The sequence below is a fragment of the Gambusia affinis genome, linkage group LG21 (assembly GCF_019740435.1).
Source record: "Gambusia affinis linkage group LG21, SWU_Gaff_1.0, whole genome shotgun sequence".
Lineage (NCBI taxonomy): Eukaryota > Metazoa > Chordata > Actinopteri > Cyprinodontiformes > Poeciliidae > Gambusia > Gambusia affinis.
Genome location: NC_057888.1, coordinates 6,808,866 through 6,832,995, shown reverse-complemented (window position 1 = coordinate 6,832,995; position 24,130 = coordinate 6,808,866). Strand labels below are relative to the sequence as shown.

The 24,130-nt window shown below is 37.6% G+C and overlaps 2 protein-coding genes across 7 annotated transcripts in view; both read right to left on the bottom strand.

Moving 5' to 3' along the window:
- Positions 1–232: 232 nt before the first annotated feature.
- On the bottom strand, positions 233–6,348 carry cdv3 (carnitine deficiency-associated gene expressed in ventricle 3). 2 transcript variants are annotated; one of them, XM_044104518.1, is made up of 5 exons: positions 5,880–6,348; positions 4,208–4,284; positions 3,223–3,359; positions 2,926–3,088; positions 233–2,026 (listed from the first exon to the last, which is right to left on the bottom strand). In XM_044104518.1, exons 1-5 carry the CDS (start codon positions 6,063–6,065, stop codon positions 1,900–1,902), a joined length of 690 nt encoding a protein of 229 aa, XP_043960453.1. In that variant the 5' UTR covers positions 6,066–6,348; the 3' UTR covers positions 233–1,899. The 2 variants fall into 2 exon arrangements, with proteins under 2 accessions (XP_043960453.1, XP_043960454.1); XM_044104519.1 differs by having other exon boundaries at positions 4,208–4,281; positions 5,880–6,318.
- A 1,735-nt stretch (positions 6,349–8,083) lies between these two features.
- Positions 8,084–24,130, bottom strand: part of tmem108 (transmembrane protein 108) — a 39,925-nt gene continuing 23,878 nt past the window's right edge. For 3 of the 5 annotated variants that reach the window (XM_044104514.1, XM_044104513.1, XM_044104515.1), the window contains 3 exons: positions 13,205–14,266; positions 12,490–12,641; positions 8,084–10,393 (listed from right to left, as the gene is read on the bottom strand). In XM_044104514.1, coding sequence (XP_043960449.1) covers positions 10,277–10,393; positions 12,490–12,641; positions 13,205–14,266 — 1,331 coding nt within the window. In that variant the 3' untranslated portion in view covers positions 8,084–10,276. Of the gene's footprint in view, positions 10,394–10,922; positions 10,975–12,489; positions 12,642–13,204; positions 14,267–24,130 lie in introns of all 5 variants that reach the window. The other 2 variants (XM_044104516.1, XM_044104517.1) reach the window with 2 other exon arrangements.

Sequence of the window (24,130 nt, the reverse complement as noted above, 5' to 3'; positions counted from 1 at the left end):
AAACTCTAGTTAACATTAACCAATTACTAAATAAGTTGGCAATATAAATAATCACGACTGTTTCCTCCCTAGTCATAATGTTGTGCCTGATTGGTGTTTTTGTTGTGTAATCAAGAATCTCACTGCAAGAATTAGCTGAAAAAAATTATTACAAGCAAAAGCAGATAAATGAAACCAAGCACAGGTATATCAAATGGCTAAAAAAAATGTATTTAAACAAATTATAAAAGTCAGCTTTTAGAGAAAACTTTATTTTTTAATTTGTTAATATGCTTGGTATAAGATCATGTGATATTTTTTTCTTATTTCTCCAAAGAGCTGGAACTTTTATTCATTAATCATCTGCTCAAACACAAGAGGGAAAGACAGGAACACCTACTCTGATTAAATGAGACCACATGGGAGTTAATGATGTTTTTGTGAGACGAACAGAAGGGTTCATAGATTAACAATAACTTTTCTGCAAACAGATCAAAGAAAAATAAAATGAAATAATCAGCTTCTTCTCAACATGGATATGATCTAGTTTCATCCAAAGGTATTCACGTTCATGGGGGAAGAACATACAAAGTACATAAATTCAAAATATTACTAATCCTCCAAAAAATAATTGTGCATTTTAACTGTTGTTGCTGCTGTTTTGTGACAGAATATTACTCACTTTAGGGGGGAGACACAAATGGTAATCACTGAATGCTTCCAGATGTCAAATTATTCACAAACGTCATGATTTCAAAAAGGACTAAACCCCAGATGACCTATGAAAAGCCTCAATTAAAACCCAATATTAAGGCTGTGACTTCCTGGTGTCAAACTAAAGCGAAGCGTTTGTTATCAAAACCGAACGATGCAGGATTAGAAACAAGCTTTAATTATTCTTTCTCAGATGGTGGAAGAAAAAAAAATTAAGGAGCAGTAAGTTCAAACATTGGATATGAAAGAGTTAGTAGTTGTTATCATCATCTTCATCATCAGGCAAACTACAACAGCACTACATTCCTGCTTTGATTCCCCCCCTCTTAGTTGATGAAAGTGGTTCGATCCAGAGGCAGAAACCGGCCTATCAGACAACCCTTCAGATGACAGTCGCTCTCCATCAATAAGGCCACTTTACATAGAAACTCTAAATGACAAATGCAACTTATAGCTTCATGTTTGTAGATCTTTGCAGTGTCATCGTCAACGAATGAACTGGAAAAAAAAAAAAAAAGCTTAAAGTTTCTAAATCAAAGAGCCTGAAGACCGGCTTGTATGTGGAAGGAAAGTGGGAGGAGCTTGGTGTTAGCTCCGCCTCTTTTTAAAGACCACAGCAACACAGAAAAAGCTCAGTCCATGTCGTCGCCACCAGCTGTGCCGCTGCTGTAGCATCCCTCTCCACCTCCCGAAGCCCCAAACGCAACACATAAACACACCTCAACATAACCACGTGTGGTTGGGTTGTTAAGATCTTGCAAAAAAATAGATATTTTCACAGAAGTTTGTAAGATCATCGTGCCTAAAGTCATCTTTGATCCTCTGTGGCTTTGTCAAAGCAAGTTGAAGTCCAGAGAGAAGTTCTGCCACACAACTGCTGCTCTGAAAACAATCCACAAAGGGCAACTACTTCTCTGTTTGTTGTTGCTGCAGCGTCGCACATTCGGGTTTCCTTTTTCCCCTTTTCCATCAGCCCCTTCTGATGCAATCCTCTAGTTTTGCCAACCAAACCGTGTTGAGTGAATTATTTAAAGGAAGTGTGTCTGCAGGGGGTGTTGTGTATGACCGTGTGAGTGAGTGAGTGGTGTAAAGGGTGGCGGCAAAAGGAGATCTTTTAGGACTGCAGCCAGCACAGCTGGACTTCAGCTTCCTTCGAGGGGGGACTGTGCTGGGGGAGGGATGGGGCAGGGGGTCGGAAACGCAGCTCTACTTGTCCCCCAGGATGGCGTACTGGTTGTCGAGCTGCAAGTGCTCCACGGAGGTGCCGCCGGTCTCTTCTCTGCTGCGGTTTTTGTGTTTCACAACCTCAAAGGTCTTCTCCATTTCTCTGTCTCTGAAATACAAAACGGCAAATAAAAGTTGGTGAAACCGTCAATCTGACCGTGACGTCTTAATTAGGGCTGCAACTAGGGGTAAGCAATGTGGACTTAATATTTTGTGATAATAACAGTGGCAATAAGAACTATTTATTATGTCTTTAGGTGACTGTATGGCTGCATGACACAGCAATAATAGCAATACTGCGTTTAAAAAAAACATACGAATTTGTTATGCACTTTCCAAAGACACCAGACCCATAAAGTAGTTTGATTTTTATCACTGAAATGCACACAGTAAATCCACTTAACCATATTTTCAAATTTGGTTATGTTATCATGATACAACCTGTGGAGAAAATAGTAAAAATTATCATAGCAATATGGAAATGTAATTTTTTTTTAAAACGTGAGAAAAATAAAACAGCCGTCGCCTCGTAAGAATCTTATCACAATAAATGATGAACGATACAATAAATGCCAGCTAGTGATTATTTTAGTAATTGATTATTCTATTAATTATTTCCATGATTAATTGATTTAAAAAGGGCACATTCAGTATATTTTAAAAAAATTATTTTTGTAGATTTTTTCCAAAACATTTTTAAATATAATATTAGAAATATATTAAATGAGGCAAACACATCCCTTTTTTGATAAGAAAACCAAATACTAATAAATAAGAATATAAACATTTATTGCCTAAAATGAATCAATGGAGCTTTCCTTCAGTGGATTTGATCCAGGTAAAGCTAAAACTCCTACTTGAAGACCTTTGGTTAAAACATTTATTTTTTCAGCAAATGGCCTTTTCTTAGTCTACAGTTAACAATTAATTGATTACTAAACTAGAAGAGAATATTTCAATAATAACAATTAATCTGATCAATTGTTCCAGCCTTATTTCTCTGCTTACTTGCGAGTCTCGACGTGCTTAGCGGTGGACAGCAGCGAGGGGAACTGTGTGTCGCTGAAGATCTCAGGCGGACCCTGGTTCTGGGCTCTTCTGCTAGGGGTCAGTCGGGCGCCTGGAGGACGATAGACTCCTGCAGGCTTCGCTTCAGGAGCCTCCTCTTCCTCTGCACCAATTGGGGGGGAGAAAAATAATTATCTTTTAGTATGATTCAACAAAAAAGTCAAAATTAGATTAGACAAATCCCAAATGTAGTCATTGCACGTTTATTACTGGTTACACACAAAGCAGCTTACTCACCCACAGGTGAAGCAGCAGCAGGAGGAGCAGCACCAGATTTGTTCCAGGGACCGGACACTTTGTCTCCGCTGACCAGAATGATCTCTCCATCCTCTCCTATCTCCTCCTTTTCATACTCCTCTTCCTCTTTTTCATCACTGCAAATAATCACAAGTCCACCAGTTGTTTCAAAGGTTATTAAATAGTGAGTTATAAAAAACAATCTACTCCAGAGTATTTGGTGACGAAGGAATAAACTAGGAGGCTGTTATTCAGACTACCATCACCGGGTCTCTCACTTGATGGCTGGGTGCAATCATCAAATTAAACAGATATATTTAGGCTTTGTTGGAAACATTTATGTTCACAGATCTATATTGTTTATTGTTACTATGAAAAATTTACCATTGCGATAAAAATTTTGATTTATTTTAACAACAATTGCTGTTTTTTTTTCCTATTTTCTTCTCTGTTGGTTTGCGAATATCAATTGATATTCGCAAATCAATTGATTTGCGAATATCATTAAATGCAGTTAATGTGGGAAGTTTAGTGATAAACACATATTCTATGTCATTTTTCTGTGGGTATTGAGAGTCCAAAAATACTATCTTCCACCAGAACATTACTTAAAGTTATACTAGCTTGATCAGAGGTCATAATCTGACCTTTCATAGATATTGTCAGGTCTCAAATGAAATTCAAACAAAAATGAATGACATATTCAGTTGAATAATATTAGCATAGATTCAACTTTTAGAAATTAATTAATTACATAATCATGTTGACTTTCTACTAGCTTCGAAAACATTTTAAATAATTAGTTTCTGAATCAGCAAGCATGTTAAAAAAGTGACCCAGGTCTTCATCAAGTCCTCTGAATTTACTCACCAGGAATGTCCAATTTCTCAATAAACATTTTTAACAACTACCTGAATAAAGTTCTAAGAAAAAAAGGATTCATCTTAAGCTAACATCAGCTGAAAACACTTTGCTTTGTTCTCACCTGATCTGTAAAGCCTGGAGCCGAAGCCCGGTGTAGTCCACTTCTTTCTGCTCAAACTCTTTCCATTCCTCGTCCTCCTGGGCAGTAAAAAAGCGCTCAATATAAAATTACAATTACATCACAAAGGTATGAATATGGAATAATGCACAACCAACCTAATAAAGAATTGAGACAGTTTAATTGATAAATAAATCAGATCTTCTCCCCAATCATTACAGGCAGCAAAACTATGAACTCCCATCATATAACATAGTAACAAAAAACCCATAATGTAGGAATAATCTTGTAATTCCTTTTACCAATCAGATCCAAAATTACTTCTTATCTCAAGCAGCATGCAGCCCATTTCCCTAAAGAAAATGTCAGTAATTCAATTCTACAGGTCTAACTTGTATCTTGTATGGATTTATTAGACTTTGTGCACCATTCTCTTTAAGGTGCACAAAATATCTCCATATTTCAGTTAATTTTGATTATTACGGACTACAGCTGATAAAAACCCATAATCATTTCCCTCAAAACATCACTCACCACCCAATAAAAGAATTTTTAATACAGCCGATATGACAAGCATGTCAAATCACAGTACACTGTGTTCAATCGATACTTAATCGAAGCTCTGTTTGCATAAATTACTGGATCAATGCTGAGTGGCATGGAGGTAATGGGTCTGCAGCACAGTTGACCCATTAACAACACCCAAGCTGCTTTAACAGAGGCCTTGGTTTTGTCTAGGTTCTCTAGAGACAATGAACCTCAGAAGAAAAGTTCAGCTCTTTTGCTCCTTAAACCAAGTGAGTCATTTTTAATGCATCTAGCTAAGGCACAAAAGAGGATTAGGGACACTGAAAAAGCTAATTATTTTCAGACTTTTGCTTCATAATTGAATTTTTCCTGATAGAATAATTAAAGTCTGATTTATTAATTTTTTTTGGTGCTAAACCTCCTCCATATTCAGGTGTGGCTACCTAACGGCAACAGTTGCAGAACATGCCTTGGCTTTGTCTGTGTGTTTGTTGACTCTGGGAGAACAGACACCAGCCACAGTCATTGCTTGAGAAACTAACCCAAATTCCTGAATTGAACATTTTTAATTCTCCTTCCACTCAACTTTCTATCAATATTCTTGGGTGGAGCACTCTGTAAAACAACCAGCTTCTTAAGTAATAACATTTGGCAACATGCCTAGCCTACTACGATCCCCTTTATTTTATTTAGTTATTTTTTGAAATGTCCAAATTTTCTGATTAACTAAATTTGAGGTTTTCATTTGCTATACGCCAAGTGGCATGAGTTTATACTACATGTACCAGGCAAACTAATTAACTCTACAGTGATATCCTAATTTATGATGAAGCATCTGTGTTTAGACAGCTCAGTTATTGCATCAAAAACTATTAGCGGTAGGGATTACATGGGTGTCATGTCTGCTTTGGTATCCTGTCACAATGTGCGCCATTGGCAAGCATATGTTAGCCTCTAACAGAGATTTATTCTAATCATGTAGATAAAATGTACACTCGTGACACTCAAATCTAACATAATACAAAGTAAAATCTCGTTTATCAACACTTCCAGAAGCACGGATTCCGTTCTGGTAACCAAATCTGACACGACACCGGTACGAGACAAAAAGTTCCCCCCGAACAGCAGCAAAAGCAGCGTCGGTTACCTTCTCTACTTGATCGTCCTGGTTTTCGTTTTTCGCAGATTTCTCCTTCTCTTTTTTCATTTTTTTCATTGCGGCCGTCGCGGGCCCGGTCGTGGTCTCCTTCCCCTTGCCCTTCTCTTTCTTCTTCTTTTTATCCCGCTTAGCAAAGAAATCATCCAGACTCTTCTCTGACTGTACATCCGCCATTTTCGCACAGAGCAACGTTAACGTTAGTTAGCTAACCCGAGCAATGACAAGAGAGAAAAGACGCGACCGCAGAGTGAGGACAGCTGGCGAGACGACTGGAAGAGATCGAGTTAGTTCAGATTCTTATATTTAACTTTTGTAACAAATGGATAGACTAATGTATAAGAAGTTATCCCGCCCCAATCGCCGACTATCCTGTCAACCATGCCATGCACGGGATATCTGACAAACCTGTGCTGTCTCCCGGAAAGACTTCCACTATGACCCGGATGTGTGTCATGCTTGTTAGAAAAGACTATAAATGAATAAATACATAAATAAATAAATATTATTAATATTATTATTATTATTATTATTATTATTATTATTATTATTATTATTATTATTATTATTATTATTATTATTATTATTATTATTATTATTATTATTATTATTATTATTATTGTTCTCTATATGATTATTGTTATTAATAATTATTATTGATATTATTGGTAATTATATCAATAGACTAATATATTATGCTAGTTATGTTAATAATGTTGATATTAATAATAATAATAATAATAATAATAATAATAATAACAGTTTTGTATGCGTTTACTAAAGAGAGAAAATACCCCACCCCATACACAGTGAATATCTATCTGTACATTTACATTTCTCACACAATGTAACATAAAAACACCGTTGTTATTTCTGTTTGCTACATGCCGGAATAATGAAAATGTCATCTATTATTTTTAGATTTTCTTTCATCATTTCTTCTGTACCTATTTCCTTGATATGGTACAGTTTTGACCTAAATTACATAATTTAGGTCAAACATTCAGACTCCTTTCTCACGCACAACATTTCAACTCTAGTTGCAAAGTCTTAATGGAACTGAGATCAGAGTTTTGTGATTGCCACTTCAAAACATTGACATTCTTGTCCTTATGCCCCTTTGTTACCAATGTAGCCGTGTCTGTAAGGGTTTTGTCCAGTTGAAAGATCAATTTACACTCAAGCTTTAACCTCCTGATTGATATTTTTGCTTGAACATTTTCATATAGTTTCTCATCTGCCACCCCCCTTCCTCCCAATTTTGTTGATTTCAGGTATTCAAGCATTCCCTTTTCTTCCAAATGCAACAATAGTCATTATAGCAAAACACCAAGTTCCATTAGACCACATGACTAACAATCATATTCTTCGTTCCTAGATGCTTTTGCAATCTGGAATATGGCATTTTACGATGTTTTTGGAATAATGACTCCTTCCTTACAGAAAGACGTCAGAATAATGCAAATGTGATCTATTTTTAGACAGGGAACCGATCTCCTTTTACTGCATTTAGTACTATTAGGATTAAATGTGGTCCTAAAAGTAACAGCTGCTTTCTGATTGCAGCCACAAGGTATTCCCACAAATCTGAAAGTAACACACATGCCAAAGTTGCCTCTCTCCTCAGCTGTAACACTGAAGCTTTGCCTGACATAACATTAGGAGTCACGGGTGGGTTTTACACAGATGCAGCTGTGGTTCACAAAAGGAAAATTCCAGCTCACTCCATCAATAAATATGCTGCAGTCGGCATGACTACTTGGACCGGATTGCTATCCCTGTCCAAAAGGTCACCAGCTAAATTTAACAAATTAAATACACAAGCTTTAATTAAATTAATTAAAGCTAGTGTGTGTGATGTTTTTGGACTGGCAGTATAGTTAACTTAGAAATAAATAAAAAAATATAACATGTTTAATCTTTTCCCTATATTTTTTCCACATTTTGTAGTATTACAACCACAAACTCTTACATTTTTTAGGAGGAGGATGTTATTTTACAAAACAACAGAACAAATTGCATTAAATGGAAGCAACATGATGCTTAGCTTTTCACATTTCTTACCCCCTACAGTCAATTAGAACTGTACGATTGAATGAAATGCAACAAAAAAGCTCAATGCTTTTGTAAACCACAATATCTGGTCATTAAAAACACTCCAAAGATAATAAATGAGGCAAATTCAGTCATTCAGGTGTTTTTCTTCTGTTTTATTGCTCAGCAGTAAAAAGTACAGTGTATACTACAGTACAAAAAATAACATTATGTTTAAACACTGCTCCACCGTGCCACTGAACATTTTGTTAAAATATTCACATTTTGAGCGTGCAAAACAACAAGCCCAGCTGTGAGCATCTGATGCAGGAGATATTTTCATGTATAGCTGTGTCATTCAGCTCCACCTATCGACCTGGTAATTTCAGAACTGATGCCTTGCAACGCGAAAATACAAAATAAAATCTTTAGCAACGACAGAGACAGCAGCCAGCATTGATTATTGATTTAAACTGCAGCAATGCAAAAGTGAAACAGATGACAGTGGGACCACAAACTATTCAATTGAACCAGTTCTTACAGGAAATATTCAGCACACACTGTTTGCTGTATGTCAGTGTATTTTTATGTGATTCACAATCATTCAACACTTCAACAAACACATTAATGGAGACGGTTACAGCAGAGAGGATGAGCTGTTTTGTTTCCTACAGTGTTGAAAAGCTCTCTCCACAACATAGACAAGAGACAGACACACATTCAGAGGCAGACGTAAAGACAAACGGACCAAACTGAGCAAACAAAGACCCAAAGTCATGGTGAACCTTCAGTAACCAGGATATTTGGTAAACAGGATACAATTCATCTGGTCACGCTGATATGCTCATTCAGTACACAAGCTGTTAATTTCTCTCTATCACACCCACACTCTCACCACAGGCATAAAGAGCCAACATGAGAAATTAAGTCATCTACGTTGTCCCTCCTCAGAAAAGCTGGTGACGCGTCAGAGGAAAAGTCATTTTGGGTCAATCGAATTCTCTAAAATCCAAATACTCTTAAATATTCTGGTCAAATCAGACAGTAGAATCTGGGCCTGCATTTACCAAACTGCTTTATCAGGTTCATCTATAAATACATAAATATTTTCATAACATTAAAATGTACTAATTGTTGAAACATTCTTATTGAAAATTTCAAGATGAAGGACATTATATTTATCATATAAATGATGTGTATTATATATTATTTTAATTTTATTCAAACAAAGCAGATTTTATGAGCAAACTTTCCCCAAAGGCATTTCCTGTTGGGAATTAGTTGAAGCATCAAATAAATTTAAAAGTTGCCTCTAAGGATGAGGCCTTTTTACTTTTTAATTTCAGTAAACAACTTAATCTTGGGATAATTCTGACAAGAAATCAGACTCAGTTTCTTGATAGAATTTGTAGCATTCATTTAAATTGGTTAATTATAAGACTATTTTTCAGAGCAGGTTCAAGTTTTTATTTGGTTTGAGGTCAGTGCTGTTCCAGAAGCTTGACTTATCCACATTAGATCTATTATTTAAGGCATGTTTGGGATTATTGTATTATAAACACAGAGAAGTTTAAATTAACTCCACCAATTTAATCAAATATAAATTTAGAATTATGCCAGAACCTTATTAATCGCTATAAAAACCATACAGTATGGGTTAAGCTTGCTAAGGGACATTTAGACAAATAGTTGTGGAAGTGAAAACATGTTTACAATTTGAGAAAATTCACAATAAATTTAAACTTAGCTTCTTCTTAAAAATAATTGCATTTATATTTTGTATAATCATTTCAGCCTGGAAAACAAATGACTAAAATAAATAATTAAAAGCCTCCACTAATAAGACACTTTTGCTGATGATGAATAATGTAAATTTCTGATTGGATCTGTATTTTCTGAAGAGTTGATAAACACAGGCCCTGATTATTCATCTCTGTTTTCCTCCTTAAATAAGTAGTTATGTTCAAGTTCAGCAGGCTTTTGTATTTTGGAATTAATTTTTAAAGGAAAAAAAAATACAAATAACAGCTTTAAAGGTTTCATAGCACACCTTTTTCTTCTAAAGCAGATTTCATGTGGCAAACATCCACAGTGCAATTACTATTAAGCCACTGTAATGCGACAAAACTCACATATACTCTGTATTATATAAAGACAATAGAAACCTTTATCACAATTAAGCCTTCTTGTAGAAAATGTACATCAGAAAAATATGCAGGTGCATCCTCGTTGTAGATAGCGTCTGTTTTAGTGTCGCTTTTCGTTCGGGTTGCTCTTTGTGTTGTTAAAAGTCTCTGAATATTTCATCCTGTGTATAAAATAGACAGCCGCAGCAGGAGGAGCAAGAACCGTCGCTATATGGCAGAGGCTTTGTCTCTGTTGATGAAGAGGGTCTCCTGGCAGAAAGGGTTAACCAGGACCACGCTGCTGCCACTGTAGTCTCCATTAGGGGGCAGGCAAGTGTCATGCTCCTGAAAATTCAAACAGAAAATCTTTAGTGCATGCCAAAAAAATTTGGATTTCCATGATCGAGCTAAACCAAACCTAAACCAAATCTAGCACCCTATCTAGTACCAAATGAAGTGCTAGGACACAGTGAAGCATAAAGAGAGCATCTGTAGAGTATCTGTAAAAACAAAAGGAAGAGTGGGGTGGATGTGAAAGGCTGAGAAACAATAGGGACAGATGACTCAGAAGAAAACGTTAACTGCAGAGGTGAAGGCAGAGGGAAGAGCGGGGGGCTGATGGTGGTGAGTCAGCGGTAATGAACTGGAGCTGGAGGAGGAAGTAGGTGTGGAAAAAACAAAATGATTTGTTTTCCAGCAGGAATGAGGCTGTTTCATCAGCAAGGCCCAATCTAATCACACAGCGTCCCCCCGTCTAGATTTATGATTGGAGTTCCGCCTTTTCATTTACCTACAGCACCCCGAGGGAAGATACAGTTAGAGAAATCTGCTCTACAGAAACATGTATAGCAAGAGGAGGGGGGATTAATAACACCTGGCTGTCACCAAGGGCATGCCATACATGATCCGACCTCATCTTCTTTGTCCTGACAGCCCCACAGGCAGCAGGGCAATGCAAATGAAGCAACAGCAGAGAAACACAAGAAAGGAGACACAGAATGAAGCCATGACTGCAAAGATGATAAACAGAAACTTGCAAACAACGACAGAAGAGGTGAATTTGCAGATTTGGAATCCAAACAAAAGTTATGAATTTCCTTCTCCAGTAGATGGAGCTGTAATGCACCAAGAAGCTTCAATCTTCAACTGGGAATTAACAACCTGAGAGATTTATGGTTTTAATTCTTCAGCTTAAAGAAGAATTAACCATCATATTATGGTTATTATGGTTATGATAAAATATAGAGAGGCTTTCCTGTTTAATTCATACTTGTAATGAAAAGTTTGTCTCTTTTTAAAGTTGTTTTTAAAAGCTAATGGGGTATTTAAATTGGAGTTTGTGTAGCTAAATGGTCTTTCAATTTATTTTAAAAATAAACTTTTAAAATAAATGTAATAATAATAAACGCTGTGCAAGTTGTTCAAATCTAATGACTTTTAATAACGCTAAAAGTTTGGTTTTTCCAATTTCAAGATGGTGAAACAGTGTTAGCGTAACATAATGCTAACCAACATGGTGGCAAATCCAAATGCTGCTAAAAAGAAAACAAAATTTCTCAGAAATTTTCCAGAACAAATAATACAAACAAATATATTTCTACATATTTTACAAAATAAATAATTATAGTGTGTACAATTTTTGTGTGCTTAGGTAAGAAAACAAAAGAGTTTCTAAAACTCAATTTCATATTATTAATAATAATATGTAATAACATGTTTCAACTTTTTTTATTATCAAATTTGTTGTTTTATGTAAACTTAAGAAACTACCGCTGCTTATATGATATTTGGAGCTTGATTTTTCTTTCTGGGATCAGCAAATATTTACTTACACTTTTTCCAGTGTTGTGGACAAACACATTTAAGGAGCATTAACTTTTTGGAAAACCTTGATTTCAACAAAGCTGTTTTTTTTTTTAAATCTGATGTCATTAAATGGTGCTCTGTTGAGGAGCAAACAACTTCTGCAAACCGATCATGTTTTAAAACTAACTTTAATCAAAAAAGCAGAAGAAATGAAATGGCAAATCATTCATTTGAAGTTGGACCTTAGAGACAAACATTCTTGTGATTCGGTTCAATGCTGTCCAGGATTTTGAAGCTAACCATAATAGATTTTTCAGTATGTTGTAATGCAATTAAAAGCTAATCCATGAAAATATTCAGTGTCCTTAAAAAGAGACCCTAAGGAGAAATTCTCTCTCTGTTCCTAAAAAGGTGAAAACTGTAAATTGCGTAAACACAATTCAAGCGTTATGTTTGCTTCAGCAGGCACCTGGAGGCTTGCTGACAGGGGAGATTGGACCTGGATGCTCTTGTTGTTTCCATGCTCATTAACAGCATTCTGCTGACCTGCGGTGAAGCAAGTAAATGTCCTGGCACTTCTGAGTGTGTAGTGCTGTTGTGCAGTGATAGAGCCGTAGCGTTTTGGTAGTTTGTACCTCGCTCTCCAGAGTATGGATCTCTCTGGGCAGCTCTACAGCGTGTCTGCTGAAGTAGTCCATAGTGATGGCGTTGTTCCAGTAGCTGAGGTTGTTCTCCTGATTCGTTGACTTCTTCTTCCTCCTCATGCAGCACACTGTCAACAGCACAGCTACCAAAGGACAACATGGCGAGTGTTAGTTCAGACAACAGTCAAATAGAAGCTAGCATGTCTTCACAACATTTTTGTTGAAAGGAGAAAAAATCCCAAAACATAGCTAAGAAAGTTGTTTATTTAGTCAGATCCAAACAAGGATTATCAAGAAAATAATTTAATATCTCAAAAAAGAACTGATTAATATGTAGAAAACTGTATTTTGCCTGAGGTTAAACATATTCCTCCTGTTAAAACTATTTTGCTATTAAGATGGAGCCCTGAGGGGGTTTCTGTCAGCTGTCGAAATGCATCCTGAGAAACCTTAGACATCAATTTAGACAAGGAAAGTCAACTCTGAATATTCTATGAAACTCAATAATGGGAGGAGACAAGATCGCAGATAAAATGCTGATAAAGCTGGGAGAACATGTTTCAGCTTGGATGGGTATGGAAGGGATTTATGTAACAGGTCATTATAAAAGTTTATATTTTATTAAAAATGCAAATATGTTTTAAAAAAATATGTGTTACTATGGCTGCTAAGGAGAACCCTTTAGATCACAGATGATGTTACTTACAAATGGAGGAAACAGGTACGCTGATCGCCAACACGATCCACACGATGTCCATCATGTTTAGGCAGATGGTCGTTGGCGACAGTTGGGGGTTGACGGTGGAGCCCACGCTGTTACCGGCTGCCGCGGGCTCGCTGGTTGTGGCCGGGACCTGTCTGTTGAGGAAGTTCCCGCTGTCTGTGGAGGGGGCCTTCGAGCTGTTCCCCAGAGTGGACGCCTCCTCGACCCGGGCCGAGCTGCTGTTGGAGAACAGGCCTGCAAGGCCAGTTACCTGCCCCTGCTGGTGTCCCATAGGTGGGCTGTCTGTCCCGTTACCCAGAACTACCCGGGGCTCCTCGGTGGTGCCTGAAGAGTTGACAAAGATGACTGTTGGTTTATGCGATTTCATGCTCGGTTCGGTGGATTTGACCGTAATGGGCGCAGGAGAAGTAAAATTTTCAGAAGGGCTGGGGACTGGTGTTGCAGGTCCTTCTGTTGACTTTATCAACAACTGAGCAGTGGGCGGCTCATCCACACCGGGAACCTCTCGCAGAACGATGGTGTGGGACACAAGCAACTCTGGAGATCCAATAACCTGCTCCCTGAGTTTCAGGCCCCGTGGAGGATCAACATCAGCTGATGAAAGAGGGTCAGTGGAGGGCCACAACTGCCTGGAATCGGTAAGATCCCGAGGCTTCTTTCTCTCGCTTGTATCCTCTCTAACTGATTCAAACTTGGACATGATGCCGCTGCCATTGTTTACAGTTTCAGAACCAGGCCACAAGTGCCGAGTCACATGGCTATCAGTGCTCACAGTGCTTGGTGTGAAAGTGTTTGTGTCAACCATGATGGAAGGAGGGAGGCCAGTAGTAGGAAGGACGATCTTTGAGGATGGTGCACCTCTGGGTGACCATTCCCCACTGGTGGAGCCTTCCTGATGCCAGTCCGGAGAGGGAGGTTTGGTGTGAGATAGGGAGCTGCTGTGGGTGGTTGCCATGGAGACAGGGTCCTGGGATGTGTGGCTGAGGTACAGCTCCGGTGCTGACAAAGCCACCCCAATGGTCAGTGCTAGAAATGCCAGAATACCTGCAGAAACACCAAGAGAATTCTAATCATTAGCATGTAATCAACAAGAACAGGTTAATTCAAAACTAAATCCTCTCCCATGAATACATATTTCATCATGTCTGACAGATTTAAGCATTCATTATTTCTATCAAGGTTATTATTGCAAGCTGCAGCTAAAACTGACCCCCTCAGGTGTTCAGATCAGACAGGAAGCCTCGTCTTGAATTCATTACGCTTCACAGGATTTAATCAACTCATCTGCTGTGTCACTCACCTACTTTAATTAAATAGCTTTATTAACTACATTATTCAGCAGACTGGTATCACTGCGTGAACCCTTGCATGCATGAGGTAACAGAGGATGTCTTCATGTCCAAACATTGTAGAGGAAAGACTTTGAAATCCCCACAGAGCTATCAGCTGTGGCAGTAAAGTAAAAAGCAATTATCTGGCTTCATTCTGTGAAAAAATCCGAAGAGCTTTGTGTCAAAAACGACCGGCTTAACATGCTAAAACCATCCGACAGATTTGCCTCCTTTGTATCAGTCCTATAAAGTGATAGTCTATTAGCAGCTGTCTATAGGGATTATCGGTTCTCTCTTGTTATCCAGAGAACTTAAAATCCATGGGAGTGAGGATTGTGGAAGGGCTTATCAATTTCTCTTCTCCTCTGACCATTTATGGACATTGCCCATCATGGATTGCTAAAAGATGTGGGTTCAATTCCAGCTTCTTCAATCAGGCACTTAATTCTATGTTACCTGCCCATCTGCATATTGGAGTATGAATGAGTGCATGTTTGTAAGCTTAGTCCATTTACCTTTTGGAGCACCTAGGACTGTGTTATGCATGTGCATATTTGTTTGATGCTGATAGATGTCTTTTTGTTTTTAAAGATGATCGATGATGCTACCTTGATTGAACAAAATCACTCTTAGATAATAAAACTTTAGTCGGCTTACTTCTGTCTTTTCTGAGCCTCCTTCAGAACAAGCTCGGGACGTCTTGTCAGTTTAAATCCAAATAAGATGATGTTGCCTCCCCCAACTCAACATTTGCACTCACACATGAAAGTGACTACAAACAGATGTGCAATTGTACAACCACAAATCTTTGAAAAGCATTAGTAGAGCCTCTTGCACAACAAACAAGAATAAAGCAAGTGGTTTCTGAATGGCAAGTCAACAACAAAACACTTTTCCAGCAGCCATTGTACAGTGCATATAGTGGTGAAACCAGCTGACCAAATGAGCTGGAACTCCTCTTGGGTAGCTAGGTAATGGGGCTGGGCTCAGCTGCGGTTGCTAGGTAAAATCTGACTCAACAAGTGGAAGGTTTTTGAAACGGCTCATTTTCTGGACACCAAAAAAAGCATTAACTTATTGCCAAAAACCAGCTGGGTGTTTATTTTTTAAGAGTTTGGGCTGTTTTTAGAAGCACTAGAGACAAACACATTTTGCATAATACGTCCCCTTTAAAGTTTTTGTAGCACTACTGGCCTTTATTCAACAGTAGATGGACAGGAAGAAGAGCAGAACGAGAAAGGGAAGACATGAAGCCAATGGTACAAGGTTGGGAATCAAACCGGGGACCACTGCATCGAGTACTGTAGCCTCTGTGGTGCATCTGCTCCACCACTGAGCCATGTCACGCCCCAGATGCTAATAGAAGTTGCACCAATTAACCATGACAGAATGACTTCAGATAGGTATAGTGAGCATAACTACTTATCACACAAAAAATGTTTAGCACTTGCATCCATGAATTTACAAGTAAGCTAATTTGTTCCACAAAAGCTCCCTAACAACAACAATTAAATCAGGAAAAAAAAAAAAAAAGACATCATCACCCTTTATGGCTCTTGGATGAGTCTGTGGCTCTGAGTGTGCATATTTTTAAAACAAGGACACAGAGTACTCAGAGTGTTGAATTGCTGAATACTAAATGCTGAATTTATCTGGAGGTATTTATTTTATGGCAGCACGATGTGGGATGCAGTGACATGTTTTGACAGTTTGTGCTATCACTGGTAATGCAGACGTTTGCCATTCAGGAACAATACTGCGCCTGACTGATTCTTTTCTATTATTTATTTTCTATTATTCAGACAACAGCTGAGCCCTAAGCCACAGAGGAATAAACTTTATCAGGATTCATCAGATGTCAGATTTTCACGTTTTAATGGGATTTGTTGACAGCAGGAAAAATGTCAATCACTTCCACCTTTATCCTTTTTTGTAATATAACAGGAACACTTTTAATATTCAGATAGGATTTCAATGGATTTAAGATTTTCAGATTGTAAAACATAAATTCGTGAGATGTTACCAAAACAGGGTGTAGAAACAATACCTTCTACCTTTTACCCCCTAAAAAGGTCTTACAGAGACTAATGCAAAATGTTACTAAAAATTTTTGAAATAGTTTTCTTTTCTTGGTGCATAAAAGACCCATATTTCACTCCTATTTAATGCTAGTGCAGGTTTGGAAACAATGGTTGTACAGTACTTATTACAGCTTCTAATTATATTATTTTGTCCAAACACAATCCCAAACCCAAACATAAGAGTTTCCTCTGGCAGGGAATAAAAAGCCTTGGGTTTCTGAGTCAGAGTCACTGGGAAATAAAAGGAAAAACATGGGGTAGTAGAACCTCAGAGTCTTCAGACTGTCATTTATGGTCTTCTATCTGTAACCAAGGAAACCAAGTTTACATCTTCAAAAAGAAATAGGGAGGAGAGAGAAAATGAGACAAGAAAATTCTGATTTAAGTGTCTTAGAACCAGAAGAGTATACAACCAAAAATAGCCAAATCAGCAGAGTGAAATGTAAGAACAGGAAAAACTCGATGAGGATTCAAACTCTGCTTCTGAATCAATAATCCTCCTCCTCTACAATCAATCACACAGACATGTAGAATAAAGGGTCAGAACAGTTTCCCATTAACCAACTTAGATTAGTTTGTGACAGATCGGTGTCTCCAGGTGCAGAATACTAAGCTGTTGCTGATTTATGATTGCTTGTTCTTTAACATAATCCAAAGGAATTAAGATCTTTGCTGATTATGAATAGCGGAAATCATTGCTGCTCTGGACAAACACGGATGATTTCGGGTTTTACGCTATTTAAGATGTAAGGTATGCCAAATTATTACCCAAAAGTATTTATAGCCCTTGAAATTTTCCATATTTCATCACTTTACAACCACAAAAAAGGACTTTAATCAGATTTTATATGACACAAATAAGACTTGAATTTATATATGTATTTTTAAACATTTCCTTATACGTGAATTTTGAAAATTGTGACTTGCATATTTTTCTGGTCACTTTACTCTGACAACCCTAAATAAAGTACTCGTCGACAGAATTTAGAAGCCACGTAACTATTAAACATGGTGTGGATTTTATGCTCTGTACAGTTGAAAACAAGTGTATTATTTTTATTATTATCTGTTATTTTAAGAGTAACATAGGCTGGTATATATGTATATCACACCAATAAATTTAACAATGCATGTTTTACCTTCTGCTTCACAAATATACAATACTTTGTGCTAATCTTTAACATAAAATACCTTTAAACACAACAAAACACTGGCCACGCCTCCCAACTAAACATTTACACTTGCATGTGAAAGTGGCTGAAAACATATGCGCAATTATACAATCGTACATCTTTGAAAAGCAGAAATAGATCTTCCTGCACAATCAATAAGAATGCAGCAAGTGATTTCACAAGGGTATTTTCCTGCAGCCATTGCACAACGCATGCAGTGCTAAAACCAGCTGACCAAAACTTGATAACTGATTGAAGTGAGAATAATTCTGTGCAATAAATGTTGTCTAAGATTTGCTTCAACTCTGATTTTGTATTTTTCAGTGACTTATTATTGTAAAATTCTCCATGAGCATAAAGAAATGCAAGAAAAATACTTAATGAGTTTATTATATCAACATCAAACCATACATAACACCCTTGGGGCAATATGAAGTCAGTCAAAACAGCAAAAAATGTTTCTTAATCTTCCTTCTTACCTTTTATACAGGTATATAATGATATATATTGCAGCTTTTTGTTGCATAATGTTAGTATAAAGTTCTTCCAGCAAGGTAAAAAGCCAGATGAATGGAGATAGAAAACCAGGCATGGCCCACACAGATACGAATTAACAAGAGAGAGATGATTGAAAGATCCAAGAAGCATAAGCTTTATGAATATCTATTATTGTGCCGAAGCACTAACAATATGATGAGACATGAGGGTCAGACAGGGTGGGAAAATGTATATAGAGGAGGCAGAAAACAGGAACAAAGTGAACTATGTGAAAAAATTAATAAAAGCTTGATTTGACGTAGAAAATAGGATTTGAGTGAGAGGAGAATGTAGGAGGAACGCTTTATTTCATTTATCCTTGTCACCAAAAAGCATCTATTGATCAAAATTTTCAGTTTCCTCACATGAACCACAAAACCGCAAGGCCAAACCAGTAGATTTTAATGGGAACACTAAACTGAAGGTAACTCTTTGTCTTTACTAGACATCCTTTTTTGGATTCACGGGTTAATCAGTTTTCTATGCCATCATCTGAAAATAACATCTGATAAAAAAACAGAAAACAATGCCAATGCATATTTATTCTGAGATCTTACCCTCATCTAGCTAGATAATAGCTTTAACTTGTTTTGCATTATACAACTACTTAGATAAAAGGCACGCAAGGCAATTTATGCAACAAACCTGCTGAATTAAGCTATTTTGAATGCATGGGAGGCCGGTGTTGTTCACTGAAGTCCTCCATTGATGCTTTCTAGGACATCAATAAATCATGGTGTAAAGCAGGATCCTGCCCGCTGATCCAAGGAAAGGCTTTGTCCCACCAATCACTCAACATTAGACTCAATGTCATTGGTCCAAAGTGGTGGTCACTGCATCTAAACTCACATCGGTGGAACGGTAACCATCACATTTACTCCTGCTTGTTAAATTCTTAGTTTTTGATTAAATTCAGCCGATTCAACCTAAATACTGAAGTGCTTAACCTGATATATGGAAGCAACCATTTCTCCAGCAACCTCACACTCTACTGCGTGTACCAAGAGTCTGTTTGTGAAGCGAGTATTGGATCTGATTTCACAGCATCATCAGAGAACAGCTGGCAGTAGCTCACTCCAACTGGATGCTCTACAAGGAGCCAAAAATAGACACTGGAAACTCATCCATCATAGTAATGGTGACGGTTTATCTCTGATCCTGAATTGCTACTGCTCTGTCATCCCTGCTCAGCCACATGACAGGAAATAACTTCACTGAATGTGGAGGAAACAAAATACAGATCCACTGCCAAAATGTCCAAGGTGACAAGTAAATATTCATTGCTTTGTGGGTGCAGAAATAAAAATAAAAAATCCTGATCTGCTGGTGTTTAATTGGTTTTTATGAACAGGAGTTCCACCTTTCAGAGTGGAAAGTCTTCAAGTAGTTTAATATCCAACAAACCCATTCTGAGCATCAGTTCTGATTGTCTGGATCTCATTAAAACCATCCATCTACACTTAAGTCAATTGTTTAGGCAGACATGAACTAGTAATCAATTTGAATACAGCAATAAGGATAAAAGTTGGTTTTACAATTTTAAGCCATGAAGTTATCGACGCTACAGTACAGGATCTTTAACTTTCCCTTAAAAACTTTCCCAAAATGAAAAAATAAAAAATTAGAATTCAGACATTTTTTACTCAAATAATTTAACTTCACGCCTTTGATTTCCATGTTTGTGCTTCAGATTAGAAGTGGATTAAGACCATTGAAATAAATTCTAGATGAAAGTCAGAATTATTATTCTTACTACTCCTGCATCTTTTGATCAAAAGTACAATACCATAACATCATAATCTAGAAGCAAAGTTGTCAAGATTTGAAATACATAATCAGCCATGTTGGAGCTCCTAATGAAGTCATTATGAACATTATATTTATTTAAAAAAATATTTTACATCCAGTCTGTGTGCAACCATGTATAACATCTTCTTTTAGACACCAAAGGCACCAAAATTAAAGACAGTATTGAAAGATGCCCTCGCCACCACTAAGACACATTTAGGTTCATTAATGTTGATCATATCCTCTCCACAGTAATAAAAAACCCTCTATGGTGTACCCCCCCCCCCCCAACACCCCCAGAGCAAAAAGGAGAGAAATATCTACATACAGCACAGATTTGAATACCAACGAGCCAATATCACACCACACCTGCACACTCCCTTCTGCATATTATTCCTTGACAAAGCTTGAATTCAAAACACGCTTTTGAGGAAAAAAGGCTGACAGACTGAAATCAAAGTAGACCTTAAATATGGAGCTTTGCTGAAAGCAGTGGGAGCCTCTAATTCAAAGCTTAGAGGAAGCAGTCAGGGTGACGCAGAAATAGATCAGATCCATCAACTTCAGGCAGACAAAACCTTTTATCAGGAGGGCGACTGAAGAGCTGCTGGCCAAATGCTACTGAGATTAAATTATTGCACCTGGACAGCAATTGTGACCTTGGATGGCTTCAATGGATCCACCACCTCTATGATCGGTAATTTGTAACATTATGTCTAGTTATAAACATACAAATAGCAGTTTTCTCTGCGTATATCCTTATTCACCACTCCTTTTAATCATGTTTTCTTGTTAGTTCCTGCAATCATCTTTAAGCGTCTTCTGCACGTCTCCCACCTGTTTCCTAATGAGACCGAGACAATGTCAAACACCTAATGATGAAAAAATTATTTAATACCCGGAGATGAATCAGTATAATGCTCAACTTCACCTTGAGGGAGATAATTGAACAACAATGATGGCATAAAGAGCAAGTAAATAGCAACATATTATTCCTGACAGAAGAAATAACCGATGTAGAAACCATGATTATGATTGTCGAACTAGCAAACAATCATAAAGTGAAAACAACTTCAATATCATGCAATCCTATTAAAACTCATGATTAATTCATGAATCACTAAAATAATTCGGCTTTAGATCTTTAACTTCATCTTTAATGCTTTATTTTTAAGAACTCTGCTCTCACAGAATAAATCCACAAGGGATCAAAACTTGATTAATTTCTCAATTAATGGCCTTTAAAAATTCATCAACAGTTATTAGCCACATACCAAAATATGACAAGATGCTCAATAACGGTCAGCTTGGAAATGAACTACTGATGCACTCTCAAGTTGCTCCCATTAATCACAGACATTCGTTGCACGTAAAAGGATTATATTCCCGTTTCTACTGCCTTCAACTTAATCCAAACTGCCACAAATGTTTTCTAATAAACTATGAAAATTCCCTAGATGTATTCAGATGTGAGAGATTTCTGGACTTCAACCATCAGTTTCAGTTTTACTGTGGAAAAGAAAACATTTACAAACAAAAAACATACAACTTTTCATACAAATAAATGTTTATAGGCAGAACTGAGCAGACTAAAATGATCTTGTGAAAAAATGTAGCACATATCACATAGATTTATCCTAACCTGTTTGAGGAAGCATAATAGATATAAAAGGTGGCATTAAGAATTACTGGCACTTAAACTCTCTTTGTTTAAGTGCTTTTCCTTTTAGAGCCTTGATTGCATAGAAGATAATAATCTCCAGATTTGTTTCAGTGACGTTCATGGAGATAAACGTTGACGCTTCTAGAGTTCAGCTTGATGGATCCCAGCAAAGGCACAAACAGACAAATTCCTCTGGTTTGCTTATGGGTGTGGATGTCTACCACTTTGAGAAGATCTGTGTCCCGGGGGCGGCCACAGACAGATAGGGCGCATCCTGTGGACGTCTGGGACGCGGTGGAGGAGGCCTGGATGGGCGGAGTGTGAGGGCGGAGGGAGGAGGCAGAGAGGAGGGGGACTCTACAGATGTGAGCTCAGAGATAAGAGGCAAAGCTCTCGGTGCAGGGTAATGGCTTCCTGTTTGAACGGCTCAGAAATTGTATGTCAGGTTACAGCAGCTTTGAACTTGTTTATCTGGGAATCAGACAGTGAGAGAATGCAGAAACAAGAGCAACAAAGAGTCCCTGCGCTGTTTACTTGGAGAGCGATTTAGCTGCTGTCACAGCAGCGATAGGATGTGACAGGAAGGAGAGACATTAAACAGGAAGTTCTCTGGAATCTGGAAAAAACAGAGTCTAAAAAGGTGCACACTTATGGTTCTGACTTACAAACAATTTAAACATGTTCACTTTAAAGAGCCCTAATGAGATAAAACTAGAATATTAAACCTCTTTTCACTGACTGGGTCTTCTTTCTATGCACTTCACTTCCATATTGCAAGAACTTCAAAAAGTCTGGATCAATGGTTCTTTCAAAGATTTCCTTCAGACTTTGGCTGCTTTTATACTTTTGTTTTAAGACAACATCTAAGGCATAAAAAACTTAGAGAATCACTGTTGTGTTTACATCAACTGTGTCCAAACTTTTAATCAATTGACTACTGAAACAATCATCAACTAATGTAGTAATTGATTAGATCAACTGGAGTCTAAAACATGCCATTAAGCATGAAACTTTGCTAATGATCTATTTTAAAAGATGCCATAATTTCTTTAGCTGAATGTATAGAAAGAAATCACCAATTGGGATGTGAATATCTAATTAAAAGATAATAAGAAAGTTATTATAATATGATGTAAGAGGAGAGAAATGACAGATTACAAAGTAAATACTCTTTTAGTTGCTGTACCTGCAGCATCTCCTGTCTTTCTTCTTCTATAGATTTCTTTTCCACCCAGAGAAATCTTTCCACCTGTGCTTAGAGACACGGGTCTCAGGTGGGCCCTTCAGCTCCATCTAACCGAATAAGAAAAACCTAATGAAAGTGAGCCTCAGGAAACCTGGGGCTCAGCTGGACTTCCAACAGAAAACATAAAAGAAAGCTGAGATTATAATTTCAAAGAAAGGATTTAGTTGAAGGGGCAAAAAAAAAATAAAAAATCTCCAAAATATGATTGTGATATTACGTTTGGGCAGATTTAACCCAGACTTTTTTCTCGTTTTCTCCCAACTCTTAAGGCCCTCTCAGTGGTCCGGGTTTGTCTCCTCTGGGGGATTGAGGCAGATTTGTCAGAAACTGCCTGTGGCTCCTCTGCCCTGAGGTTCTGTTCAGGGGGTAAATACCAGATATCATCAGCCATTTTAGCACACTGTCCTGGAGCGCTGGTGGCTCTGAGGCGGACCTCAGTGCTCCATATTCATGCGACATTCCACGCTGGGATCCTGCCACGGCTCAGCGCATCTCCTCCCCGAGCTTGTACATTTCAAAAAACACAAACCTGACAAGCAGCAACGAGAAGAGGCAGTATGCACATCATGTCACGTCTGCAAACCGCAGGGTTCTGGAGGGATTTTCATCAATCAAAAACAAACTACGTTTTTTAATTTGAAATGCCTTGTTGCTGAAATGTAACATACAAAGAAACTTGACTTTACTTAAATTCAAGACGTTTTATATTGTTATTACACAAAGTGATATATTTTAAACGCTTATTTCAGTTAAAAAGCAACAACGTTTTCAATCACATGTTTTCCTTCCACTTAGCTTTCCAACAGTATATTTGGATAGAGCATCCTTAAACCAGGAAAATGAATGGAACTAGTTTTCTGACAGATAGAAAACGCATAAAAGTACAAATTATAATTCTTTATGTGAAATGTTTACTTTCACTCTGCCCAGAAGCCAGCCTCATTCTGCCTGTTTGAGCCTCATTGAGCCTCATTCTGCCTCATTCTGCCTCTTTGAGCCTCATTCTGCCTCATTCTGCCTCTTTGAGCCTCATTCTGCCTCAGGCAGTAAGATTCTGAGGATCATTATGCCTCTTTGAGCCTCATTCTCT

What these genes read in the sequence shown, in the direction of transcription:
- cdv3 (XM_044104518.1), bottom strand. Translation starts at nt 6,065, where the DNA reads ATGGCGGATGTACAGTCAGAGAAGAGTCTGGATGATTTCTTTGCTAAG. An exon ending in TGCTGCTGCTTCACCTGTGG is followed by an intron (nt 3,089 to 3,222) that starts GTGAGTAAGCTG and finishes CAATTGGTGCAG; the next exon opens with AGGAAGAGGAGGCTCCTGAA. An exon ending in AAGCACGTCGAGACTCGCAA is followed by an intron (nt 2,027 to 2,925) that starts GTAAGCAGAGAA and finishes TTTGTATTTCAG; the next exon opens with AGACAGAGAAATGGAGAAGA.